Source organism: Fistularia commersonii, chromosome 1 (genome assembly GCF_037954325.1).
Source record: "Fistularia commersonii isolate RoL2024-O1a breed Wild chromosome 1, RoL_Fcom_v1.0, whole genome shotgun sequence".
Classification (NCBI taxonomy): domain Eukaryota; kingdom Metazoa; phylum Chordata; class Actinopteri; order Syngnathiformes; family Fistulariidae; genus Fistularia; species Fistularia commersonii.
In genome coordinates, this window is record NC_141284.1 from 23,444,114 (window position 1) to 23,468,944 (window position 24,831).

The window sequence follows — 24,831 nt, forward strand, 5'->3', positions numbered from 1 at the left end:
ATTATCAAGTGGGTTTTAAAGAGCCCAACTGAAACACTGGACAGTTTGCGTTAGCCAAAGGAAACTTTTTAACAATCAATATCTGTAATGTTCCATGATAGATCTGATTCTCTAATTGTAAATGCATTCAATCGAAGCCCAAGGCTAAACCTTATGATCTCCAACTGTTGAAATTCAGCTTAATCTATTTTGTGATAACCATGATGCCAAATGATTGTTTTGGAATACTGACGATTGGCGAAGATATTTATGTTGTTTCCATGAAAGCAAAATCTGTCCCCTGGATATAGAACGGTAATTTCTGATGAGATGCAATGCCTCGGGCATCTTTGTGAAATTAAACTGATGTAAGCTAACGGTTATACTCAACAGTATCATATGTTCCAAATAGCTTTTGAGAGAGAAAAATAAATTGAATGCTCCACAAATATCAGCTGATGTACAGATCTAAGCGCAACAACAGGTTGATAAACAAAAAAAAAAACATTTGTTGCTGTTGAGGATTCGGTGAACTGAGAATAGACAGCAAACCACAATTTCCATGATTCATATGGCAAAAACTTGAAATGAAAAGCATGTCTTAGATTGCCATAAGTTCTAAGAAAATTCAGAGGAGTATGCAAAGGACATGATTATGAAGACCAAAACGGGATGTTTTGTCGTGTTGCATAGAGTGGATGCAAATTAGTCACAGCTTACAAATAAGCAAAATGATGTTGGCAAACAACCAAAATAAATAATGGCACAACACTAATATCAAGAGGATTGTCAGAAATTCCTAAATGGCATTTCACTGTTTATGTTTACATGATAAGCATGTTATCCTGGTAGGCAGCTACTATCTGAATACTCCAACATTGATTGACAGCCCCACTTCTGGTTTCCTCGATTTAGCCGCACCAGCCTTCCTTTGTGATCTTGCACATTCAAAGCCTGCACCCGACTCTCTGGAAAAAAAAAAGAAATGGAAGAACATCTTTATCAAAAAAGTGTTGAGAAGAAATTCAATTCAATTATAGCTGAACAGTACAGTAAATAGGGACATGGGAGAACTTTGTGTTTGTGTGTGTTAGTATAAGCTCTAAGAAGGAGGTTGACCCACACGAGACATGTGACTCCGCCCGCTTCGCAGGACGGAGGAGGTCAACCACCTTCCAGGGCTTACATACATTCCCCATGGAAAGAACTGGAAAGAAAAGCCTCTTGAATCAGATGGGAAACATCTTTAGAAAGGTGTTCTCTTATGATGTCCAGGAAAAATGAAGCAATAAAAAATACACTGTGACCAATTGTCCAAAACAACATCTATCCCAGAATTTGTCCCATGACTAGATGTATGCATTTTGATATTCTCGAGAAATCTTCCAAATTTTATCAATTCATGTATTTACCAGCTCTGGTGTATATATGAAAAAGAAACCATCAAAATGTACACACTGCATAAAACTCAGACTGCTGAAATTTCTTTAAGCGTTTCCAGGTCAAGTCCCACCCTTTCCTTCGCCGTTCCTCCTGCTCCCGGAGCCTCTGCTGCCCCTCTTCATCCTCCAGGGTGTGGAAGTCTCGGTTATTGTCAATCAGCAAGTTCTTTAAATGGATTAAAAACCAAATGCAATAAAAGTCAGAAAAAACTCCTTTCACAATATACATTTAGGGAGTGGTTTTTTTTTTTTAATCTTGCTACCTTAATGCCAATTGTGTCTCCATCGTTAAGATGAAATGGGGCTCCCAGTAAAGATTCTGCCTTTTTCTTCTTTTTCTTTTTGGAACACTGCTGATTCTAAGGAGAGAATGACAACATTTGGCAAATATTCCTGGATTTATAAACTTCCCCCTGCTCAAAATCACAGGTTAAACAAATAAATAAATGGTAAATAATAATAACAATAATAATAATAATAATAATAACAATAACAATAAGGATATTTGCCGGCTATTACAATTAATAAACTGTTCTGCAAAATAAGTCAGGAAAATTTAACGAGTAGACTTTCAAGTTGATGTGTTAACCTACTATTCACCCAAAAAGGTAAATATCAATGTATGAAAAATGATTTTAAACTATATACACATGAAAAATAGGAAAAAGTATTTTCAAATTTAGATATTTTTTTTGAATCTCAGAAACTGATTATCATATTGGTAAAGACTATTGCACCTACTGCTTTTTCAGACCTTACCCATGTGGAGATTTCTTCCCAGGTGTGTCTGTCCGTGTGGTGTTTGGCCAACAGCAGTGAGTTGGGGCATAAACCAAAACGTGCAGCCAGACAAGTGCGTAGGGACCGGGGGGAGGAGTCTCGTGTCGCATCCCAAACCAACTCTTCTGAAGGATAGTAACCCCTCTCCCCTGGTACACTCATCTTGATTTTAAGCAGCACCTCCTTTGGGCTTAACACAAGAGAAGGAAGAGACTAAAGAAACTGAGCAATGTGAATAGTGAAAAGACGGGCGATTTCTCTCACCCAAGATCTTCTTCTTTCAGCAGCAGTTGCGCACAGAGGTCTGTATTGCTGGTTAACTTTAACTTCCTTGGAGGAGAGAAACAGAATGTGGGCCTTGAGTTCTTCTCTAAGAGATGGAAAAGCCACTAAAACAGGGATAAACCACACGAGAGAGGAGTGTTCATGCCTCAGTGTGACTTGTTTCCCTCGGAGTATACGTGCCAGCCGGTGCCCGTCCAGCAGCCACATTCGCATGAACGCCATGGTGGGCAAACACACATCCTGAAGAGCAGGGAGTGTCAATACCTGATGTAAAGGCAAACAGAAGAGGAAAAAGATATTGTATGAAAATGTAAAAAATCGAAATGGAGGACTAACACATACACACAAGACCCACACACGCTCTGTTTATGTCAATATCATTCTTGAAAGATGCTAGTGCTTAATTAGGTCCAACAATCTACCTGTGATTTGAGGTCCTCCAGGCAGGCTTCATCTGAGATCTCCACCTGTCCTATACTCCGCAGCCCTGCATTCTTTTCACCACTAAAGGACAGCAAGTGACTGTGCGTTTCACCTGCAGACACCAGCATCTCCTCCTCGGCATGTCCATTTTCAGTGTGATTTAAATCAGGTCCTGAGGAACTGCTCGAGTCATTCCAGGATTCCAGGTAGAGCCATACAGAAAGCTTGAGAAAACCCTGATGGAAACGGAGATATGTATCTAAAATGATCGAAACAAATCAGAGATTTATAGCAAATGTAAAATGTTAAGCTACCCTTGGAGGCAATCGGCCTTCGGTGATGACTAATGTTTCTCCACTGCTTATTTTCAGCTCCAACAGAGAAGCATCCTGGAAATAACAATTTGTTCTAGTATCACTGACAATGAAGGTATATTTAAGCGTGTAACGGTCAAGCTCATAAGGGGAACTTATGTCACTGATATTTATTGTCTGGAACAGACGGACTCAGAGTTCAGCCAGACCTCTTCCATCAGCGGCTCTCCAACTTCTTCACACCAATCAAGTCTTCTAAGGTGCCAGCAGGTTCCTGAAAACGCACATTTAAATTATTCACTTCACAAAGGATTTCTGATAAACATAGGTACAACGGGGGGCGTGGGGGGGATCGTTTACCTTCAAGTTCAACAGTATCGAGCATCGCCTTCAAGCACTGCAAATAAGATAAAATATTTTGACAAGTAAAAAACTTTAAATGCTTACAGAATAAGAATATATTTCTTATATATTCAGTCATTTTAATTTCCCTCGTTTACCTCCTTGACAGTACAAGTTTTCTCCACAATTATGTCCCTGTCCGAACCAGCAGAGGGCGCTGTGCCCACAGAGAAATACAAGAAAATCTGGAATCAAAGGATCACTACTCATCAATCAAATTTGAAAAATGATAGGTTTCAGGCATAATTGCACAAATTTAGGACAGGATATCGGGCTCTGTAACCTTCACCTGTACAGTTATGAGCACAGAAGATTTATAGAAGATTTCAAATAAAAAAGACACCTGTGATGCCTTGGGGGCATTTCCCAGACGGAGAGTCAGCGTGGTCATGAGTCGCACGCCTGCGTCCCGCACACTCAGCTCCTCACACACTGTTCAGTGAAACCAAAGGAAGTCAGCACAACTGCACTTAGTAAAATGTTCTGGGACTTCAAATACCGATGACGAGAGGAAAAATTACAAGCAAAGGGAGTGCCTTGTAAAAAAAATGTAATGAGGGGTGTTTGTATCTTAATAGTGGGGGAGGGGATTTCCAGCTCTCCAGCACCATTAAAAATCACACTCTGGTTAACTTCTAAAACGGTACCTGGAGGAAGGAGTTTCCCTGTGCAGTCCACCTGTCTGAAGCAGTACTGCGCACCTGGGGAGAGATACAAAAAACAACTGCTCACCGCTGACGTATTACAGGCTATCGTAACCCAAAGACTAAATTTCAGACCAGCGTTAAAAAGAAACTTATATTTGTTTCTTCTGTGACAATCAGTAGCGTCAGCATAGAAACAGGCATTTAAACAGCTGAAATACTTCAAATGAATGAATGTCCAGTGGCTGTGAAAAGAACTGATGGTTTAAGAAAATGACCTTGACTTTTGGATTTTGATAGTATTCCAAGATTTTTTCAAGGGGCCATATTTCAAATGATAGTTAATAAAAAGAGGCAACATCTGATATTTTGAGGAGAAGGTAGGACAGAAATGTGCAGCATGTCTTAAAACACACGGTTCACAATATCCAATCAGCGATCAGACAAACAGATTTGTTTGGACTTCACTGGGGGACAAAGGTACCTGGGAGTTGCAGCTCTTCTATGGCCCTCCGCTTCACATCACACAGAAGCTGAGAGAGAAATAATCCACTGGATTTTAGAATATTGTTATGATTAAAGTGCAACAAAAGGTGAGGGGTGAAAATATAGACACAAGACTTACTTACCATATTTCCCGTGGCTGGGACTTTAACCTTCTTTCTCTCCTGCTCCTCCTCTCCATGGTGAAACTCCACGTGAAGCCAGCGGCAGTCGGATGGTGTTGTCACAGTAACTACCTCTCCATCAAGGTTGAACATGCTAACCGAGGTGCACATGTGATGAAAAATAAATACCTAATCCAATGTGTGTGGTTGTGAAATAACACACATAAGGGGAAGTAATGAGATACACTCATAATTGACAAAATGAAATATTTTCTTAAATGGGTAGAAATAGTCCCTTTTGACAAAAATGTTAACAATTAAAAAAAAAACTATATTAAGAAAATGAAATGTATTCTCTTAATGAAAATGAACGATAATGAATTGGTATTGGTTACTCGGCCATTGACTTTTTGCACTTGCGAATTTCACGAGCATCCAACAGTGATGCAAAACATCGACAGGAGAAAATAACTAATTTGCTTTAAATTGGTGAGAAATGTTTTGGAAAGTGCAGCAAAAAAAAAATTTAATTACCAAGATCTTAAAAAAACTAGACACAAGAAGAGAAACACTGTCCAGAAAATATATAAGGAATTGTCAAATGAATGGCGAGTAATTACTAAGCTAAAAATAAATCTACATAAAACCACCCTTTAACTTGACAGAAAAACATCTGATGAAAGCGGGAAACATAAATCGGGGTCCCTGTGCTTGAACATTAATAAAGACATGCCTGCTATCGAACGTCTGTGGCTCCAATACCAAGAGAGCATCTCCATCTTTCAGCGAAAGCTCCTTCAATGTGCGGTGCATGTCGTCGGGGGGAAACACTCTCCATCCGCTTGCTCCTCCTCCGTCCCCCGCATCCTGCTTTGCTCCACTGTGTTCCTGACACAGCAGACTCTCCTTGGGCTCGCCCAGGGCCTCCCTCACCTCCCCAAGAGTCACACCACCTGCAAATGCTCTCGCCTCCTTTTTAAGTCCTGGCCCTCCAATTTCAAATTCACCTTCCGCCTCCTCACTTGCCTCCCCCTCTTGTTCTCCCTCTTCCCCAAGAAAGGGACGGACCACGGTGAGCAGCACCGGCTCCCACTTGGCTCCGGTCAGCATGCTAGCGCCGCACACCTGAAACCAACAAAACATTACGCTTGGATGCAAGTCATTCGAAGATTTCGATCATTCAGCTAGCTTCAATTCTTGTCCGCACCTCTCGACCGTTCCAGACAAACAGGTCAGAGTTTGTGCAGATGCCGGCGCTGTGCAACGACACGCTGTCATCTGTAAGGGTAAACAAAAAGTAGTTTTTATAAAAAAATAAATAAATTTAAAAAAACGTTAACATCCCCAGCTTAAGTTGAGGTGTACAGCAAAGAGTATAACCTGAGAGAGTGTTGTAAAGGTGGAGACCCGCCGGGAGACACTTTGCCACAGTCAGCGCCATATCCCCTTCCCAGAGTTCCTGTTTCTAAACAGACACAAACACTGCTTGCTTCAGTTTTTTAGCACCCAAGCCACAGCAGCTTCTATTTTTCTTAATGGTAACACTCTTTAATAGGGGTGCATTATTAAACAATAATGAGGTAAAAGGCAGAATCAAACAAATATCTAATACGTGAAACTGGCTTTTTTTAATGTTCATGCTAAATAACTGAACTGTTTATAGTTAATTTTACAGTTTGAGCAATTCAAACTTGGAGGGAGTACTTTAACTGTTAAAACTATCTTAATAAATTGTGGAAAAATGGATGAACCAATCATTTTGTAAGATTTAGATAGCTGTACAAAATATCATGTTACTCCATGGTGGTTTTTTTTCCCAATTCTGCATATTAATGTCTGTGGAGGTTCTCAGTCATCCAGGTCATGGGGAATTCTTGTCATGGCAACTGGACATGAATTTCTTCACTTAAAGACTTTTCACCCCTTCAGTTCCTAAAGAAGCCTCTCGGATGAGGAGTCATCTTCAAGTGAAACATTTCAAGTCCAGCTGCCACAATAAGAAGATTTTGACAAATGTACATATAATGGTTTTATAATTTTAATTCCATCCACCTGTGTTGTCAGATTACCTGATAAATGGTCAAGCGCAGCTCTCCGACAGTCTTTCTCCGATCAAAACAGAGGCTGGGGATTTCACTGGGATCTTTGCTGACAGATTGAAGGGCTCCGTTTTCCAGCCTGTAACTGGTTGCCAAGTGTAAACGGAGCTCCACGCTGTTATTACTGGCCTCACACTCCTCACTGGAACAGTGACAAGATTCAGTGCAATTGGAAATTTACAGTCCAAGACAATGAACTATATTCCTCTGTCATGTTATCATACAGTAGATCATCTCAAGTGTGATTTCGTCATTTTTTGTTACCGCATCTGTTGCAATTTGATGTTCTCCTCCTGAGCAATCTGGATGAGGTGATGGGGAACTTTATATTGAGGACTGTTCAGTGCTGAAAAAGGGGAAGAAGCGTAGCATTCATTAGTATATACATGTTTTGAGTGCACCAATGTTCTCTGATTGACAAAAATATGTTCTTTTCATCGAACCCCTGCAACTTATTCTGAATATCTTGAAATTTCAACTGCATCAATCTTGTAATATGAGATTGGTTTTTTTTTCACTCATCGCTTAATGGACTCCACTTATGTAGTTCTTTCACGCATTGCGGTTTCAGCTCAGAGTTTTGCCCAAAGACACTTCTGTATGCAGACAGGAGGTGTCGGGGATCAAACCCCCAACCTTCAGATTGGAAGGACGCCCGCTCTACCACAGCGCTTTTTCAAAAATATGTTTCATTTTGACCCAAGTCTTCACTTTTTGCTAGAACTGCTTATCTTTCCATTGTTATTTTTTTCAACTGCTAATTATTTCTGATTCATTCAAAGTAATTTCTGACGTATATTTTCAAATATATATATATAATTTCCTGTTAATGCTCAGACAACAGTTAATATAACATAGTTTCAAGTCAATTTTCAAGTCACCCATTGCTTCTTTTAGGTCATTTTAACTGGCTTTCAATACATGATAATGTTTAGAAAATTGTAAAAAAAAAAAAAAAAAAAAACAGACAGCATAAGGGCTTTCCATGACATATTCGGTCATTTGTCATTGCATGTGTGTTTTCTCTGAATGGAAACAACATTCCATGTTTTAAATAAAAGCCAAATAAATAAATAAATCACACAGACATGCTGAGTTCGAGCTGATAAGACAGTAAGGTTCAGCTGATTCACTGCTGTTATTAAATACATGTTTTATAAGCCATATCATTGAAATGTCTTCTTTATTTCCTCGAATTCATGATCTGCCACGTCTCTTTTGTCATCAATATAAAATTCAGGTGTCAGGTTACCCTCCGTAGGCCGTTGCAGCTGTGTTTTTCTGTAGAAGAGCATGTAGGCGCTCTCTTTGCCCTGGAACTGCTTCTCAATTTCAGATTCCCTGATTGGGGTCACAATGGAGTCGTTGAGGTCGAACCAGTGGCTGCCCTGAAAACACAGACAGGTGACAAGTACAGATAACCAATAAGGCTGAAAATTTAGGGAAAATGATATTCAGAGGCCATATTTGGGATAGGTATAAACCGTATATCAGCGTATCTAAGTGTGTTTTAAAATCAAATGTCAAACAAACTAACATAAAAATAACTTGTTTTTTCACTGCATAAGTTATATATAATTTTGAATGTTGTTCAATAAGTAAAAAAAAAAAAGTCTGTTAAAAAATATCTGATGCTTCCAGATTATTGTCCTGTAACCGCATTACTTTCTATTTATGTAGTTGTCTAATTTGGATGCGGCATGGTGGTGAAAGCATTTTACCCCTCTACTTTTCAGTGAAGTGCAAGCCCATTTTTCGGCCAACACACTGAGGAGGCTTCACACCGGATCGAAGTTATCTATCATCTTGAATCACTGCTAAGATGTAAGTGGTGCTTAAAAGTACTTCAAGTTCAGGCTCCAGCTTCTGGTTTGATTCCAGTGATTCTTCAAGCCCTCCTGGGTTGGGAGTGGTTGAGGGTTCGGAGATGACATGTTTCTCTGCGGGGCTGGACGGGTTCGCCTTCAGTGCCACGCGCTTACCATTGGACACCAACATAAAAACATCACTGTGGCCCTGCAGAAACTAAAGAAAACACAGAATGTGAAAATCCTTGATCCCTTACGAAGCAAGATCTCTTCAACTGCTAGAACACACACCTTGCCAATGGGACCGTATTGTTTCCTGAACTTTTTGCTCCAGGATGAATCGATCTTATCCATGAGTTTTTGGCCCAGCTGATCCAAAAGGACACTCTTTGACGGCTCCTAGAAAAGAGGGGTGGAGCAACTCTTTATTTCTCATGGTGGCAGCACTTGGTTTAAAAGAAGTGAAGCAAAAGAGCGGTTGCTTATTAATTTACCTCTGAAATAACAGCAATGAGGACAGACAAAGGATCATCTTCTTTTAATTTCTGCTCACACATTCCCTTGACCTCCGGCTTGACTTTCTCCTGTGCCTTGGGCTTGAAGTCCTCTTCCTGACAATGTATGCAAGTTTAACAGAGACTACTTGCAAACAGAAATGCAACACTTTCCATTCTTAGTTGGTCTTTTACTATTGGATGTTTCATTTACTAATACTTACTTTTGTCTGATTTTACAGTTATTATTGGAGGCTACATAAGGAAAACATTGTGTATATTATGTACATGTTTATTACTTTTTCTTGTGGTTCACTTTGCTATTTTTCTCACCGGTGGCTCCCACTGGCCAAGCTGGTCAATGTCCCTGATGTAGACGTGGTAGTGGCCTCCATAGCAGCCACCTTTATGGATTATTACAGAAAACAGCTGATAGGAGAAATCAGAGTCATCTCCATCAGTCTGCAAGAAATAAGTAAAACAGCAAACCTGTAACACCTGAGGGGGGAAAATGAACGATTCTTATCTGTTTATACAATGTTTGTTAAAACTTTGGATTACTTTTTCACAAAACGGCCGTAGATTGATGTTGAGGGGGAAGCTGTAGCGTCCTGTCTCCTTGTATCGCTCACATTTGGTAAAGTCAAAGCTGAATCTCAGCAAGGACATGGTCATGAATGGAGGGAGCTGCCGCAGCTTGGCAGACTGAAAGAAGCATTGCAGTGGATAAGTAAGAAATAAATAAATCAGTATTCGTTGGTAACAAAAGGCTCAACATATCTAGGCTCCACTGAGTATGTAGCTAGACAATGTGGAAAGACATGGGTGTCGCAATATTTTTATCAAGATCATCATTATATATCATTTTATCTCCTTCAATTTGGAAGATCACATGATAGAGGCCCCCCCAAAAAGTAGTGAGTGAATCGCAATTGAATGAGGCATTGTTTATTGCTGTTTTTATTTAAAATATTTTCTGCCTGCTTTCACAATCTCTTTGATACAAGAAATCTGAAACAATCTCACTAATCTGAGATTATAAATAAAACCTAAATATTCAAATCTTATAGGCTAATGTTTTGTTCCTATATTCAGTTCTGCTCATTTCTCCTGACTGCATAAAACTGTCCTTATATCTGTCTTAACTAGTTTATGGTTAACGTGTTCTTTTTACTGTGCAAGATAAAAAAAACAATATTTTTACAAGGCAAAAATCCAGATCCAAATGAAAATAAGTGTACCGCCTGCCTTCAATATAACTAGAGGGTTTGATCATAGGCAAGAATCTCTCTAAATTGTACCTGGTTACAGTTACTCATTGTACTCTGTAATTTTTGTTGATTCAGACTAAAAGTACACTGACCTTGGCCGCAGTGACAAGACTATCACACTGAGCACAGCGGTAAAGGTTATTGCCCTCAAACACCTCTTCCTCCACAAACATATTCCATAAGGCCTCCTCCAGACTAGACACACCACAAACACACACGGTCAGGTCCAGGAAGTCCTCCTAAAGAAGGTACATACATTTACAAAAAACACGGATTAGGGAGGAAATGTCATCTCGGCATGTGCTCTGTTGTATTTTTGATGACAGTAACTTCAGACTGGATTGAACAGGAATAAAACACAAAAATACATTTCAATAACATGAGAAAAATCTATCCTCACAATAACAAAGACCTCATAAAGAGGTCAAGGCAGAGAGGCAGACACACCTGTCTCTGGCTGACATTTCCACAGTCCTTGCAGACAATGCTGTTCACAATGGTCCCGTGGTACAGGCGGTGGATAAATGTACTCCCAGTGGTTCCCACCAGAGAGTGCTCAAGGGCGCTGAACAGGATTCTGTTCAGCTCCTGGACATCGTGCTGATTTGTTCCCTGGGAAAAAGCAATACGAAAGTTCAATTCAGGGACAGGCAGGAGTATGTTGTAATCAAATTCCATCTCTACTGCATTTCTTTACCTTGAATAATACCATGTTTTTGCAGTTAGTAATGAATGAATTGATGCCTCGGACTGTTTTGTCCCAACAAGCAACACAGAAGTACAGATGGATATAAACAAAATCAACTTGAACCTTCAAAAATGAATAAAAATGATCATAAATGTAAATACAGGCAATTTCTGGAACGGTCTCATCACCTTTAATTTGAAGGCTCTCCCTTTCTATGAGCAATACGTAATGGGTAGATTGAGGACATGTGCTGCAGTTAAAAGGAGGTGCTGAAAACCTAATGGTGCCCGCTTGCTAATGTAAACACACAAAAAAAAAAAAAAAAACGGAAATCGTATTCAAAAGTGTGTCGTGTAGAAAATGGGGCACAGGTTATATGGCTACAAACATCAACAGCCTCTGTTGTCCCATGTGAGACATATACATAAACACATAGAAAAACACAACTGTGTGTCGATATCTTCTTTCAAAGATGAAATAAGTGTCCATGTCACTATCCAAGTAACCAATATAATCCAAAAATAACAATTGGAGTTCTCATTTGTGTCAAATGTAGATGTGTCTCATTATTGTTCAGTCAAATACTGTCAGCAAACAGCTTTTAACCCTTACTCGAACAATACCGAGCTGTAAAAGCACCAGTCAGGAGGTTGTTTGCAATTTCCTGTAACTCTCCTTGATGACAGAGTTACAGATAGAGATATATAGATAAAATATTAACTACCACTTTTCACTGTGACAGCACTTATGAAATTTGCTAGCAGGTTTAATTACATCAGAGACCTTTATATCACTTGTTGATTTAATCATCCGATACTGTGCCTATCACAGGTGCACTGCACTGGTGTAGACACTACCGGATATGAAAACGGTTGTGGGAGCAAAGGAAGGTAACATAACAGCACAGCAAATTTTTCACTTTAAAACATCATCACAATGTAAGCTCAGTGCATAATCCTCATCTAAACCCAACTCTTGAGACTGACTGTATAAACAAACAGTGGCTTTTTTCCCTAATCTGTAAGGGGTATCGGCATCTGTCTCAAATATCGCTACAAGGTTACGCCTTAATGAAGATAATGTGTGCAAAGTGTTTATCCCTGTCACGTGGACATCATTTTCAGACTACATGTACTTCATTTGGACTTATTTGCATCACCACAGCCTGTACCTGTCATATATTGCCAATTCATTCAAGCCACGGAGCAAATACAACTGGCTAGCACTTACTTTTCTTGCATGCACACTGCAGCTGGACTGCCTCTGGACAAATTGAAATTCCTTTCACTGTGCAGGCCTGTCCTCCTCTCTGACTGATTTGTTTATTTCAGCATCTCTTTGCCAATCACGGCGTGACTGGAAGATAAATCAATCACTAAAATAAGGAGCAGAGTAACCTGAGCCTCCCTGACTCTCTATCTCGCTGACGAACAATATGAGCACAGACCTCACTGCTGTTCCAGCCGAAGCTGTCGGTGAGGTCAGAGGTGGAGGCGCTCTGCTGGTCCACCAGCAGCAGACGTGCGAAGAGCCTCTGGAGCTCCAGGGGGATCACTCGGACCTGGACGGGACACGCAGAAGTTAGACAACTTGCTCTGAGTCATTGTCGTCGAGCTGAGTAGCCTGTTGCAACACTTACTTTTGCTCCAGGTTTCTCCTTGTCCTCCAAACATCCCAATTCCTCTGGGCGCAAACTGAACAGTTCCTCTGTGCAGACACACACAGTTTGCAGGCTGTTTTGCAAGAACATAAACAAAAATGGGGAATCTGCCTTCACCTGACCTTACCTCTGAACTCTGGGGTGAACAGCAGGGTCTGGAGCAGAGAGTTCAGGTAACAGGTGCCTCCCTGGTTCTTGATGCCACACAGGTTGCTTCTTCCACGAGGCGGAGGTGGCTCGTTTCCTACCTTCGCTTCTCTCCCCCCGGCTGGCGTCGAGGAGAAGCTTTGCTCCTCCTCTTCTTCGAAAAGATTCCCAAACATGAGGCTAGGGTTTGTTCGTTGCGTACCCCGCTCACTACCAATGACGGACTCGTAGCTATTCGTGTATCCGTAGCCCAATGTGCCCTCTTGCTATCTCATCTTGGTCTTGCCGAGTTCTCTGTTGACAATGGCCGGACTGACTCTGAAGTAAGAGGACATCACGGGGCTAAACATAGCGGCTACAACCGGATGTGAATACGTTGAAATCGCGCTTATGCTATTTAGCTAATTTAGCGCGCTAGCAATGAATAAAAAGCCTCCGTCCGACACTGACGTGTGGCTCTGGCTTGACAGCGAAGCGAAAATGAAAGCCTTGGAAAAGCCCTTTGTTTCGGTAATAATCGATAACAACACAAATTGAGAAACTGCGTGTTCTTACCGAAGCACTACTAAACAGTTTACTGTGTGTTTACCCGGCAGTGGCTCGGACTTTCGTTTGTTTTAGTCTTCAAAAACGCCAACACAGTGGACGTAAATAAGAATGCCGACGGTGAACAGTACGCGGCCATGTTTCTCCCTGGCAGATTTTTACTGCTGCATTGTGGGACTTGTAGGAGCAATGCTCGATCGCTTACATTATGAAAACAATTCTGATTTCACCATTTTACCCCCCCCCCCCCCCCCCCCGAAAGTGTAAACTTGTGCATTTGTTCTTGCTACACGTACTAGCCTTTTATTACTTTATGTATCCATCCTCTGCAATATTAAAATGCAGGTAATTGCGTTTTCAGGTTTTAAGAGTGAGATTCATCTCTGCTGATTCCTCTGTTACATACAAGAGCACATGTTTTGCACAAAGTTAAAGTTAATACATGTACTATAACTAAAGAAACCACTAAGTAGGGCTAAATCATATCCAATTGAGTATATTGCAACTGATAATGCAAAGTCTGTATGATTTATTTGTAACATTAGCTGGATCTTCAGTTCCTTTTTTTTTTTGATTTTGCAAAAACGCAATGGCTGGATACTGAGGTTAAAGGACAACAGGTGAAAACATCATTTCATCCTGCGTATACAGCCATTTATGTCACATGGCACATTTTTGCAGATTGCAAATCATGTAACATGATGAACAATTACCATAATTGATTCTCACTTTTCTGCACCTCAGGTGAAGAGTAACAAGTAGTAAAGTTTACCACGATGCAGCCCATATTCCAGTTTATTTTAAAAAGGGATGGGGGGTTAAATATCAACTCAATATCTTTTTATATCAATTAGGTACCTTTACAGGAATCAGACATTTTGCAGTGGCTGGTCATTTTGAGTTGAATTCATTTCTGTTGGATAATGCATGAAATAAATTGGAATTAAACATTTGTTCCCTTCATAATCCTTGAAAAATTCAGAGGAACATCCCAGTAGACTTCGGGCACAAACATTAAGCTTTGTTTTGTTTTGTTTTGTTCTGTTTTTGGATACACTAATGCGCATTGCTATTGTAACCTGGATTTAAAGGTGTTCCTGAACGAATCTGCAGCCTGAGATTAAAAAACCAAAATGATCAGCGTCGTAAATGTTTTGCTTTTGTTATTTTCGATGGGAGGCATTTAACTATCATAATCAAACTGATGAGCAAAAATTGCCAGTAATAACAGACTTGGCCGTTTTCTCAAGACTCGAGATATAAAGGCTCCAACTATCAGAATCCACAAGACATCAATGTCAAATATTTAGCTGTGTAAACTCCTCCACAAGTAAGTTTACAACCTGAAAAAATTCAGTGACCCCAGAGGTTGCCTTCAGGCTTGACTGCAAGTATGTGGTCTCAAGTGCAGAGGCACATTTAATTAAATCTGAGCACACATTTGAAACATTATTCCAACAATTTTCTGTCACACTCATATGAACATACAAATTTGCCCTCACAAATAAGAGCACGCTTATATAAACAGTCTAATGCAGTACAAAAAGCCGCATGCACGCGTGTTTTTGCTCAATAAATTTTCAGCTTGAACACTTTGGAGAGAGGCACTTTGGCACTAGAGTAGATTAGATAGGATTCTCCTTCAGAGCTGAAAAATTCCCAGTCACTGCATCCAATGGTTGGTAGCCAGTGAACAGGAACAAACCCTTCATATCCTTGCCACCTAAAAAAGAATAAGTCAGAGGAAACAAATAAATGGTGTGGTCTCAGCTTCTTACACTCCCACAAATCTCCCCCACATACAGTATATCAAATGTGTTGTAGGCTTCACAAGTGTGGTGCACGGAAGGAATAAATCATTACACCACATTAAAACACTGTACATGTATGTCTCTGGGACATTTCATGACATGCACCACCAACTTAGGGGCCAGCAAGATGCATGAGTGTTGATGACATGCTCGGTACCTATAGAGAATGCTGTTGAGAGAGTAGGATTCTCCATTGAAGGAGTTAGCAACGACCAGATAGTGTTCTTCCCCGAGGCTGAAGAACTCCCAGTCAACTGCACTGGAGAGAGAGAGAAAGGTATGCACGTGATGACGAACACCTTGAAGCATGTGCATACTGTAATTTGGATGGCTGCCCACGCAGTGTACCTGTAAGTGACTATGTCCTGGAATCTTACAAACAGCTGTCCATTCATGTCAAGCTCATAGATGGTGGAGTTGATGGCATATTGACTCGGTCCGTTGCCATGGAGTCTGTGTCCATTGGCAACGACGAGGAAAACTCTACTGCCGATCTGGAACATTTCCCAGTCCGTGGCGCAGAATGTCTAGATTGACAGCCAGAAGAAAAAAGGTCCTTTTCAGACCTCTTGTGTGCACAGAGATGAACATGCTTCTAGACATGTTCAGCAGTTTAACCCATTCATTCCCACAGTGGAATTTTATAATTTCCTTCACAATGCAAAAAGTAATAACGGAGCTAACCACAAATCCATTCAAAATTGTCTTTTGTCACAAGGGGTGTCTGTTTTTTTATCCTCCTATGAGTTAGGAATTCAGAATCTTTATAATTTTCTAGTCCCACATTTGATAAAAAAAAATAACCGTCGTTGCTTGATCCAGTTTTGATATTAATGATGCACTAATACAGTAGTGTTTTGGGCTTTTTTTTAGGATAAATTATATTATTATAACCAATTATTATACACAGTTTCATACAATGAAAAAATTCGCATCATCAGCATCACTAAAAGTTACTTTGATTTTGAGATTAATTATCATGTTCATTATGAATTGTCTTTCCCTTCAGTCAAGGCATGATGTATGAAAAAAAAGAACATTTTTATTTGTTTGTCATCCAAGTTTGCTTAATCTTCTATCTTTCCACCTGGAAGAGAAACACAAGTATATCTAAGGGAGACAGAAAACTACAAAGAACCAGTTACAGCGATTTGGTGAAAAGATGCGCCGCATAGTTGGCTGCGGAGCCTTATAAATAGCATTGCTTTTGGCTGAGTTTCCACACCAGAAATGGATCAAACCAACTTCAAATTTGCAGAGACACCAAAGCTTTCACTTGTTGACAGGAGCAGGATTGTTTCTTTTCTTTTCAAGTGTTCAAAGTCAAATTAGCAGTTTGAGATTGTTTCAGCAATTGTCATACCGTGGCAAAGAAATTGTGAGCAGTTGACCAACTAATGTTTTGATGATAATCAAGCCTTCTGAGATTGTTACATGTTCCTGAAATCAGATTTTGGGTCCACGCCTCTTATTGCTGATCTACTCACTAAAGTGCATGTGAACGGTGTTCCAGTTACACGGAAAAGATAAAAACAAAACCCATCGGAGATGAGTAAACATTTCCGTTCAATAAAGTAATTGCATGAGTGCTTTCCACATCTGCTTAATTGGAAGGATAAATCTGAAAGATAAACCACTTAAAGAGTAATACGTGTAAAATAAGAACTCAAATAATGTGTTTTCATTCATTCATCTCCAGTTGCAGCTTATCATTTTCTACGAGCCTCCGGGTGTTCACGCGAATCCTCACATCCAGCTGTGGAATTCCCCTAAATAACCGATGTGCTCAAGGCTTCTCGTGTGGCTATCAATGTGTCAGCACTCACCTCAAATGTACCTGGATTCAAATGTAAGATTCACTATCAGTTACATGTCAAAGCACAGCTATCACTCAGCCATATCAAGACAAACCACATGCGCCGGGCCTATTTTTAGCTCTGTCTTGGATGTATTGACATGCCTCGTTCCTCACTCTCCATCTCTCTTTCATTACCCTTTTATCTCTTCCTTTACTTCTGATGGGACAAGAGGGTTTTCATTGTCATGTCAGACACACAGATCTCATCAGAGGAAATCAGAACTCGGCTGATGAACAAGATGAATGTTATGGAAATCGTCGGGCACAATGATGCGGCACATCGAAGCGCGCTCTCAAGGTTGCTTTGTGCACACACGAACCCGCCGTTACTACTGCACTCTGTATTCTAGCCAAACCTTTGACATACTGTCGGCTGCGTTTAGGCAATATGGAGGAAAAAAAAATGTGCATCATGACGTACACAGACCCATGTTCTGTTGACATGTGTCACTATAATGGTTTGGGTGTAGAAAAATCTAATGTCAGGTAGAGAACTAAAAGCAAATGAAGAGTCTAGAATAGAATTATTTCATATTAGATTTGATGGGAAGTTGAAGTTGATCAAAATCCGGCCCAGATCGGAACCATTAGATACATGGAAATTTTGAAACAGGGTGATTTTATTAATATTGTTATCATTATTAATCTATTTTCTGAATGACCTCTGGGTAATTTCTCAAATATATAATCTTTCTGTGTTGTTTCTCATGAATAAATACGTAATTTAATTGTGCTCATGTCTTTTCTACTGTTTCTAATTTCTTTCTCATTTTTTAAAATGTCATATTGTTTTTAATATCAAAGTTTTCCCAGAATTTCTCATTGACTGGTGACTCCATTGATTCTTGAATATGTTTTTGAGATTGATAAAAATCAATGGCATTGAAGTTTCCCACATTTTTGCTAGACGATGGTCCCCGTCAAGACGTTTATTTCAAAATTTCATAATAATTCAAAATGTCCATACCTTAACTGTCTGGAAGACATGAAAGCTTCCATTGACCCAAACATAGATGACAGAGTCTACAGACGTGGTCACTCCGTCAAAAGCATTCGCGACCACCAGGAAATGGTACGGTCCAACGGTGAAGAACTCCCAGTCGTATGCACCTGAGGTCCTGAGCATCTGATGAACCTCAAAACTCTTGGTCAACCTGTTCCACTTGTATATTACACTGTCTATAGAGTGATTCTTGTTCCCTGAGAGACAGAGAGATTTTATTTGTTGTTATTACCACCTCTATCTCATTCAGGAATTTAGTAGATTGACATGTTTTAAGGAATAATGCCGTGATATGTTGATTACCAATTCTGTGATTGGCCACCGCAAGGTAGGTGTGTCGGTTAATCTCAAATGCCTCCCAGTCACGTGCACAGTGGGTTCGTAAGGTCTGGAAGTGGATAAACGCCTTTCTTCTTTTGCTCCATTTGTAAATGACGGAGGCGTCTTCCTCTGAGTCTTTATCCGAAACATTGTCTGACCCTCCGTCGGAGTTGGATACCACCAGAAACACCTATATCAAATAAGAAAAGAGAGGCCTTCAAGCCTGCTGAAAACTGACCCATTTAAACAGCTTTGAAAAGACCAATCTGCTTCTTGTGCCACTGTTTGTTCCATTAATGATATTGTTGGTTACCTTTTTGCCCATGTTGAAGTGTCTCCACGCGAGCGCTCCATGGGTGCTTATGTTCTGATAAAGTTTGAATCCCGCGGGAGTCCACAGATAAACCGCGGAGCCAGAGGTTGTGGACCGGTGAGCCATAGCAGCCATCAGACCCAAGCCAGGTATCTTGAACACCTGAAGATGAAACGAATGAAATTGCTACTTAACACTCGGAAATAACATTAACCGTCAAACTTCAATGACACGCCTGTGAAACAATTCAGCTGGATGTGGTGCAGTAAGGGTGACAGAGTTCCCGCTCATTTTCTTGGACACGAGAAGGTGTACAAACAGCAAATGAAGCCAAAGACTGATATCCTTTCCTCTACTGTGCTGGTCCTTGAACCGTTCTTTTCACATTCTTAGAGCCTTGGCCCAATCTTCTGAAGATACTTGCCAATTGATCGCTCAAAGAGTGTTCATCGGGTCAACAAGTTCCCCGCAGGGCAGTCAGTGACCACAGATTTCGGCTTGTGCTTTAGAGTTGATTTTTATACCCATTGTTTAATGTATTCATTGCGAAATCTGATAGCATTTGAAAAGTAGTTATTTCGGTGGTTTCATTCTATACTGCTTATCCTGCAAACAATGTGGTGAGTGGACCGGAGACGATCCAAGCTCTCGTTGGGCCCGAGGCAGGGTTCACCGGTCGACCACCGTAGAGATATGTAACCATTCACCCTCGCATTTACACACATAAACAAGTCTGAAGTAAACCTGGAGAGAATCCACTGAGGCCCAAGAAAAGCATCTCCATTGAGAAAGGTCAGCGGGGACCACCAACAAAAAACAGTTTCTTATTTCTTGGAAGTCTCAGTAAACACATTTATAATATCACAAGTAGGAAGTTCAGAGTGGAACCTGAGGGAGACAGGTTACAAGTATGCTTGTTCAAAACATGAAGATGCATACCTCCACATCATGTGTCTCTGAGGTGGTGGCGAGGACCTGATGTTCCAGCACATAGTCCAAGCGCTTATGATCTGACAAAAAAGGGAAGTGAGAAGTTTATTGTTTTGTAAACTGATGACTAACAAAAATTTCTCAAGGTGGGAATGGCGGAGCTCTCACCCTCCAGCACAGTGATCCACGCCGTCCCATCACAGAGGTAGAGGCTTTTCCTCAGCGGGTTGAACCACAGTTGGCCTCGGAGCAGCTCTGAGCACAATTTCTCCAAGCCCACTGACACTTGTTCTCCCGCCTCTGACAGTACATGGACAAAGACACAAGCATCCATGTGGTTGAGTTACTTTGTGGCGGTGATTTACGTGATGTGTCTTATTATAAGCAAAAATCCCGTGGGTGTGAGGTTTCCATTTGATCCTAATGTTTATTATCTTGATCCTCGACGGCGTTGTCGACGTTGGTTCTCACAACAGGCGTTTAAGTCTGTCTTTTGTGACTCGTACACCTTGTGAGTTGCCGCATGAAGCAGACTGTGTTTGGTCGGTGTCTCTGCAGTTCTTCCTGCTCCTGTCAGCCCTCCGTATCCTCATCCTCGATAACAGCCGGTCAATAATATCCCATTACTCCCAAGTTCAAAATCTCCACACGGTTTCCAAAGGTATGGAGCCAGCTGAGTTTCCTCACTGAAATCCCGTGCATATTTCACAATAAAAGGAAAGACACTTGAAATGTAGATGCTGACTTTCGAGTTAGAAAAGGAAACTATTTGAAACAAAAATATCAACATTTCTCATATTTGAATGGAAACTACAGTGAAGTTATGTTGGCAGGAGTTGGAAGTAATGTTGCTTTGTCACAATTTCAGGAGACCTTGTCCGCATCCATATCACAGTGGCGCAAACAGAGAACCTGCTGTATGAAAAGTTACCATAGGAAGTCAGATGACTATCTGTTCCCCTCTCACTGTCAGGCAGATCTAAGAGGAGCGGCGGCACTGACAGCGCTGATAGTTGGGGATGGGAAGAGGGGCATATGTAATGAGTGGCGTCTGAACCCGGCACCAGAACCAGCTGTCGCAAAAGACCCTGTGTGTGAGACAGCAGAAACATGATACAGAATATGATTTAATATTAATTGGAAGCTTGCAAAAGATATTATGTCATTTAGGGGAGTGGGGGGGGGGCTTACAGAAAACAAGCCTTTCCATCTTCCCCGATTGCCAATGTGGAATCTGGATCCCTGAATGTTGAGGTCTGGGGGAAAAGGCCTGGAGGGAACCCTGGTTGCCACAGAGACAGAATTATTTCCAATGGCTGAAGTCAATGTTTCTTCTGTGAGTAAACACAAAATATCTGCAATTCCTTTCACCTATTTTAGGACAGATATTGGGAAATCTGAGAGAGCATTCGCCCGAGGCTCGTATGAGTGTTGATTTCCCTCCCATCTGTAAGCCAGAGGGAGTTTCCACTTAAAGACATCTATCAAATACTGTCAGGCCGCTATGATATGGCTGCAGGGTGAGAGCATATTTGAAATGGTGAGGTATTGTGGTGAAGGATACACTTTACCCCGAGGAAATTCAGAGGGATCAGGGAGAGTTGTCGGAGACAGGCAGCGTAACCAGTCAGGTTGCAGAAAGCAGAGATTAGCAGTAAGGTAGGGGGAAAAAAAGAAACTCACATTTCTTGCGGCAAGTTGCAGTCCACAATGAGCCTGACTCGTTGATGCCCGATGGACAGAAGGAGAGTGTGCCACTTGTTATCTGCCAGCTGAGTTCCCCGAAACACCCACTGTTCCGTAACCCCTCTCTGACCTTTAAAAAGAAAGTGCAGGCGGTTTCTCGAGAACCGTAATCCCAGAATGATCCACCTGTGGTCCGTGTTGTTTTTCCTCCGCGTGTTCCCCCTCTTTCCATCTTGCTCCTGTCCGCTGACATCCATCACTTTAGTCCTTTTGAAAACATTCCCCTTTTCAATCTCCTCCTTCCCTTCTGAAGCTCCTGGTGGCTCATTCTTTGGTCCCATCAGGGAAAATATATATTCATTTCTCTGAAAGGTAAATGTAAAATATTAGAACACACACAATAAATCTGCAGTTGGAAGTAACAAAGTCCATACTCTTTAGTTGATAACTTTTTACTCTTCTTGTACCGCACAGAAGTAAATAGGTGTTAAGATGTAATTATGCTACTTATACTTATACTTAGGGATAAATAAAGTTGTTCTTATCTTATCTCATCTTATCTTATCTTATCTTATCTTATCTTATCTTATCTTATCTTATCTTATCTTATCTTATCTTATCTTATCTTATCTTATCTTATCTTATCTTATCTTATCTTATACATAGCAGTGAAATGCTTCCTCTGCAATCATAATTTCACATTTATTCTATAATGTTGAGCTGCTTTTATTGAGAACTGCCAGACTGAACATGAAGGATGGATGACTGATAACCCAGGTTTATATTCCAGAAATTGAGCCTTAAACCCTAAACATTTTTTAAATCCCAAAAAGAGACTATTGTCTGATATCTCTTTTTCTAAATGTTTTGTAAAACTGTCAACTGTCTATATAACGCCTCCCCATTCTGCAAGAAGGAAACCTGACAGCAATAAAATCAATATCATGTTTCATGTGAATGTATGTAATGTTGGAGCCTTCCAGCAAAAGAATTTCCTTCAGGATGAATTAAGTTCTATTCTATTCTATTCTATTCTATTCTATTCTATTATAAAATCACTTATCAAAATTAGATGTAGATGTTTTCCACTACCCAGTTACTAAAAAAGTAATGTTCTAGACTTTTCATCAAATCCGGACAAACATGGCATAATGTGTGGTTAAATCATGTTATTCTGCTGATGAGTGAGACCTCAAGTAACTATTTGTTATGACTTTTATGGGACTATGCTTGATTTAACTAAAGCAACATTCTAAATGCAGTATTTTATTTTTGAATAGACTTTATAACCGGAGGCTGTTCACTAACAGAAGACAGGCCGGCAGATATTTACCTTGGTTGCGATGTGATTGACTTTTATTGTTGCAACGAAGGAGAATTCTTTTGGGAAAAGGTCACAGTTCGCCAGCAGCTGAGAGGCAGGCACGCTCATGGAGGAAGGAGGGCTGGAGAAATGCACGCCCCTCACCCCTCCAGCCTGCCTCATGTGCACCCCTGGCATGAGTTTGGAGGTGTCCCTTTCAAGGACAAAAGACAGAAGGTCCAGAGGCACCAACTCTGGAGACAATAAACAAATAAAGAAGTCAGGAAGATTGTTTTACTGCGCGTGCATTTTTGTAACGCATTCATCGTCTTGATACAAAGAAATTCCTCGCTAAAAGAGATGGGGAGAAATACATCAGACTTTCTGAGGGTAAAAAGAATAAGGTTTCACTTGCACTTACTGTGATGGGAAAAAAATTACTTGAACATAGAAATGCAAAAAAAAGTCAGATAGACTTTTGATGGTTCTCGTTGAATGACGTTATTCTTTGCAAAACAATATGAATGGTAATGACAATAACGGTATGATAGTAAAACTGTCCTTCGTGTTTTCATTTACAAAACAGTGTTTGCTTTGCTGGCAAACCATTTAAATTCAAACTTTATTTCCTTATCATGGAATTTCTGGTAAAACTCATTTTTCTCATGAGCGTTTCAAGATTAATTTTCTTAGTGAACTTGTCATATTTGATGGCACACAAAAAAAAAAAGCAATTTGATAAATGAAGCTGCACCTTAGTTACAAGTTAATGCATGAAATCAGACACCGAAGCTCATTCTCCATTTTAAAAGGCATTTGCTGTCGTAAACTAATAATGTCACAGCATGATGGCATCCTGAATCCTCCCGTTTTGTGAGAAATAGCCCTGGGTGGCTGTGTGACTGTAGAATTTTAGGAGGGAGAAAAGGGAGTAAAAGCCGAGGAAAATGACTCGTGAGACTTCATAGTTACATGCATCCTATCCTGATGTGTATAGAATTGTTTCGGAATCCTGCAACCAATGCCTGTACTTGTTTGTGGATATTAGATTAAGATATTGTCGCACGCAGTTCTGCACACACATGCATTCCCACTCTACTGTAAGCTGATACAGACAGCTGGAATTATCCAAAAGAATTTTTAGCTGGAGGGCTTTCCCAGGTTAGAGATGAGACCATAAACCATCCACTGAATAATCATTAACTGAATTGAAATGAGCCGAGGGTATAGGGTACGTAAAGTTAAACCGGGAGAGGAAAAACAAAAAATAGAACAGTACCTGTGCATTCTCTCAACGTGTCTGTTGTCGCATCAATGACCCTTAACCCCAAAAAAAAGAGCTGCAAAAATATCAGCGATGACATCCCCAGCAGTTTGGTTTAGATCCCAGCTGGTATGTAAATCTCCATATAAAAGTATTTCCATATGCACTGCTTCTCTTCGTCTCTATCTTAAGCCACAATACGCGTCTGACAACTGTGTATTCCTCAGCGAATAGATTTCACTGTGCATTTTTGTCAAATGCCTTGTCAAGAAATCCAGTTATATAATCTAGAGCTATGCGAGCAAACCGAAGAGGGCCATGTGTGCTTGGAGAGAAATCCATTCATCTGTGTGGAGAATCCTGCACCTGCAGCCCCTTTTAAACTCCGGCGCCATGCAAATCACAACCCGACCTGTCATTCATCCTGCCGCAGCTCCCTTTGATGACACGGACCAGCCACAGGGATGAGCTCTTCCACTCGCTGTCTGTCTCTCAAACAGAGAGGCAGAATATTTCAAGGTTTAGTAAATGTCTGTCAAACAACTCCCTGGGCACCAGAAAGAGGTTGTGACAGTGCAGAGATTATTCTTTTAAAAGGGTGACTTAAGGTCCAAAATCTCAGAGAAGCGTGCTGACTGAAATGTTGTCCGATTTGCTCTTATCCCAAGGAGGTTGTATGAAACCATCAGTGAAATCATTTTTCCCCAAAAAGATTTTAAAGATGTACTTACTAAAAATGGCATGAAGAATAT

The 24,831-nt window shown here is 40.6% G+C and overlaps 2 protein-coding genes across 4 annotated transcripts; both read right to left on the minus strand.

Annotated features, from left to right (window-relative positions):
* Positions 1-700: 700 nt before the first annotated feature.
* On the minus strand, positions 701-13,349 carry usp40 (ubiquitin specific peptidase 40). Of its 3 annotated transcripts, none has more exons than XM_086155381.1 (31): positions 13,025-13,349; positions 12,877-12,944; positions 12,685-12,798; positions 10,997-11,161; positions 10,642-10,788; positions 9,840-9,983; positions 9,612-9,740; positions 9,279-9,395; positions 9,076-9,183; positions 8,822-9,001; positions 8,229-8,364; positions 7,241-7,322; positions 6,947-7,118; positions 6,258-6,342; positions 6,085-6,155; positions 5,611-6,002; positions 4,899-5,031; positions 4,754-4,802; positions 4,273-4,326; positions 3,969-4,057; positions 3,724-3,810; positions 3,584-3,620; positions 3,433-3,497; positions 3,224-3,298; positions 2,909-3,145; positions 2,632-2,750; positions 2,466-2,531; positions 2,181-2,391; positions 1,685-1,780; positions 1,493-1,587; positions 701-947 (listed from the first exon to the last, which is right to left on the minus strand). In XM_086155381.1, exons 1-31 carry the CDS (start codon positions 13,218-13,220, stop codon positions 839-841), a joined length of 3,828 nt encoding a protein of 1,275 aa, XP_086011507.1. In that variant the 5' UTR covers positions 13,221-13,349; the 3' UTR covers positions 701-838. The 3 variants fall into 3 exon arrangements, with proteins under 3 accessions (XP_086011507.1, XP_086011522.1, XP_086011515.1); XM_086155389.1 differs by having other exon boundaries at positions 788-947; positions 1,438-1,587; XM_086155396.1 differs by lacking the exon at positions 3,724-3,810.
* A 1,070-nt stretch (positions 13,350-14,419) lies between these two features.
* Positions 14,420-24,537, minus strand: LOC147237881 (thrombospondin-type laminin G domain and EAR repeat-containing protein-like). Its single transcript, XM_086155547.1, has 13 exons — positions 24,095-24,537; positions 22,846-23,069; positions 21,510-21,877; positions 21,018-21,108; positions 20,758-20,914; positions 19,995-20,126; positions 19,836-19,906; positions 18,897-19,058; positions 18,566-18,773; positions 18,227-18,459; positions 15,750-15,928; positions 15,559-15,660; positions 14,420-15,313 (listed from the first exon to the last, which is right to left on the minus strand). Exons 1-13 carry the CDS (start codon positions 24,177-24,179, stop codon positions 15,160-15,162), a joined length of 2,166 nt encoding a protein of 721 aa, XP_086011673.1. The 5' UTR covers positions 24,180-24,537; the 3' UTR covers positions 14,420-15,159.
* Between the last annotated feature and the right edge of the window lie 294 nt (positions 24,538-24,831).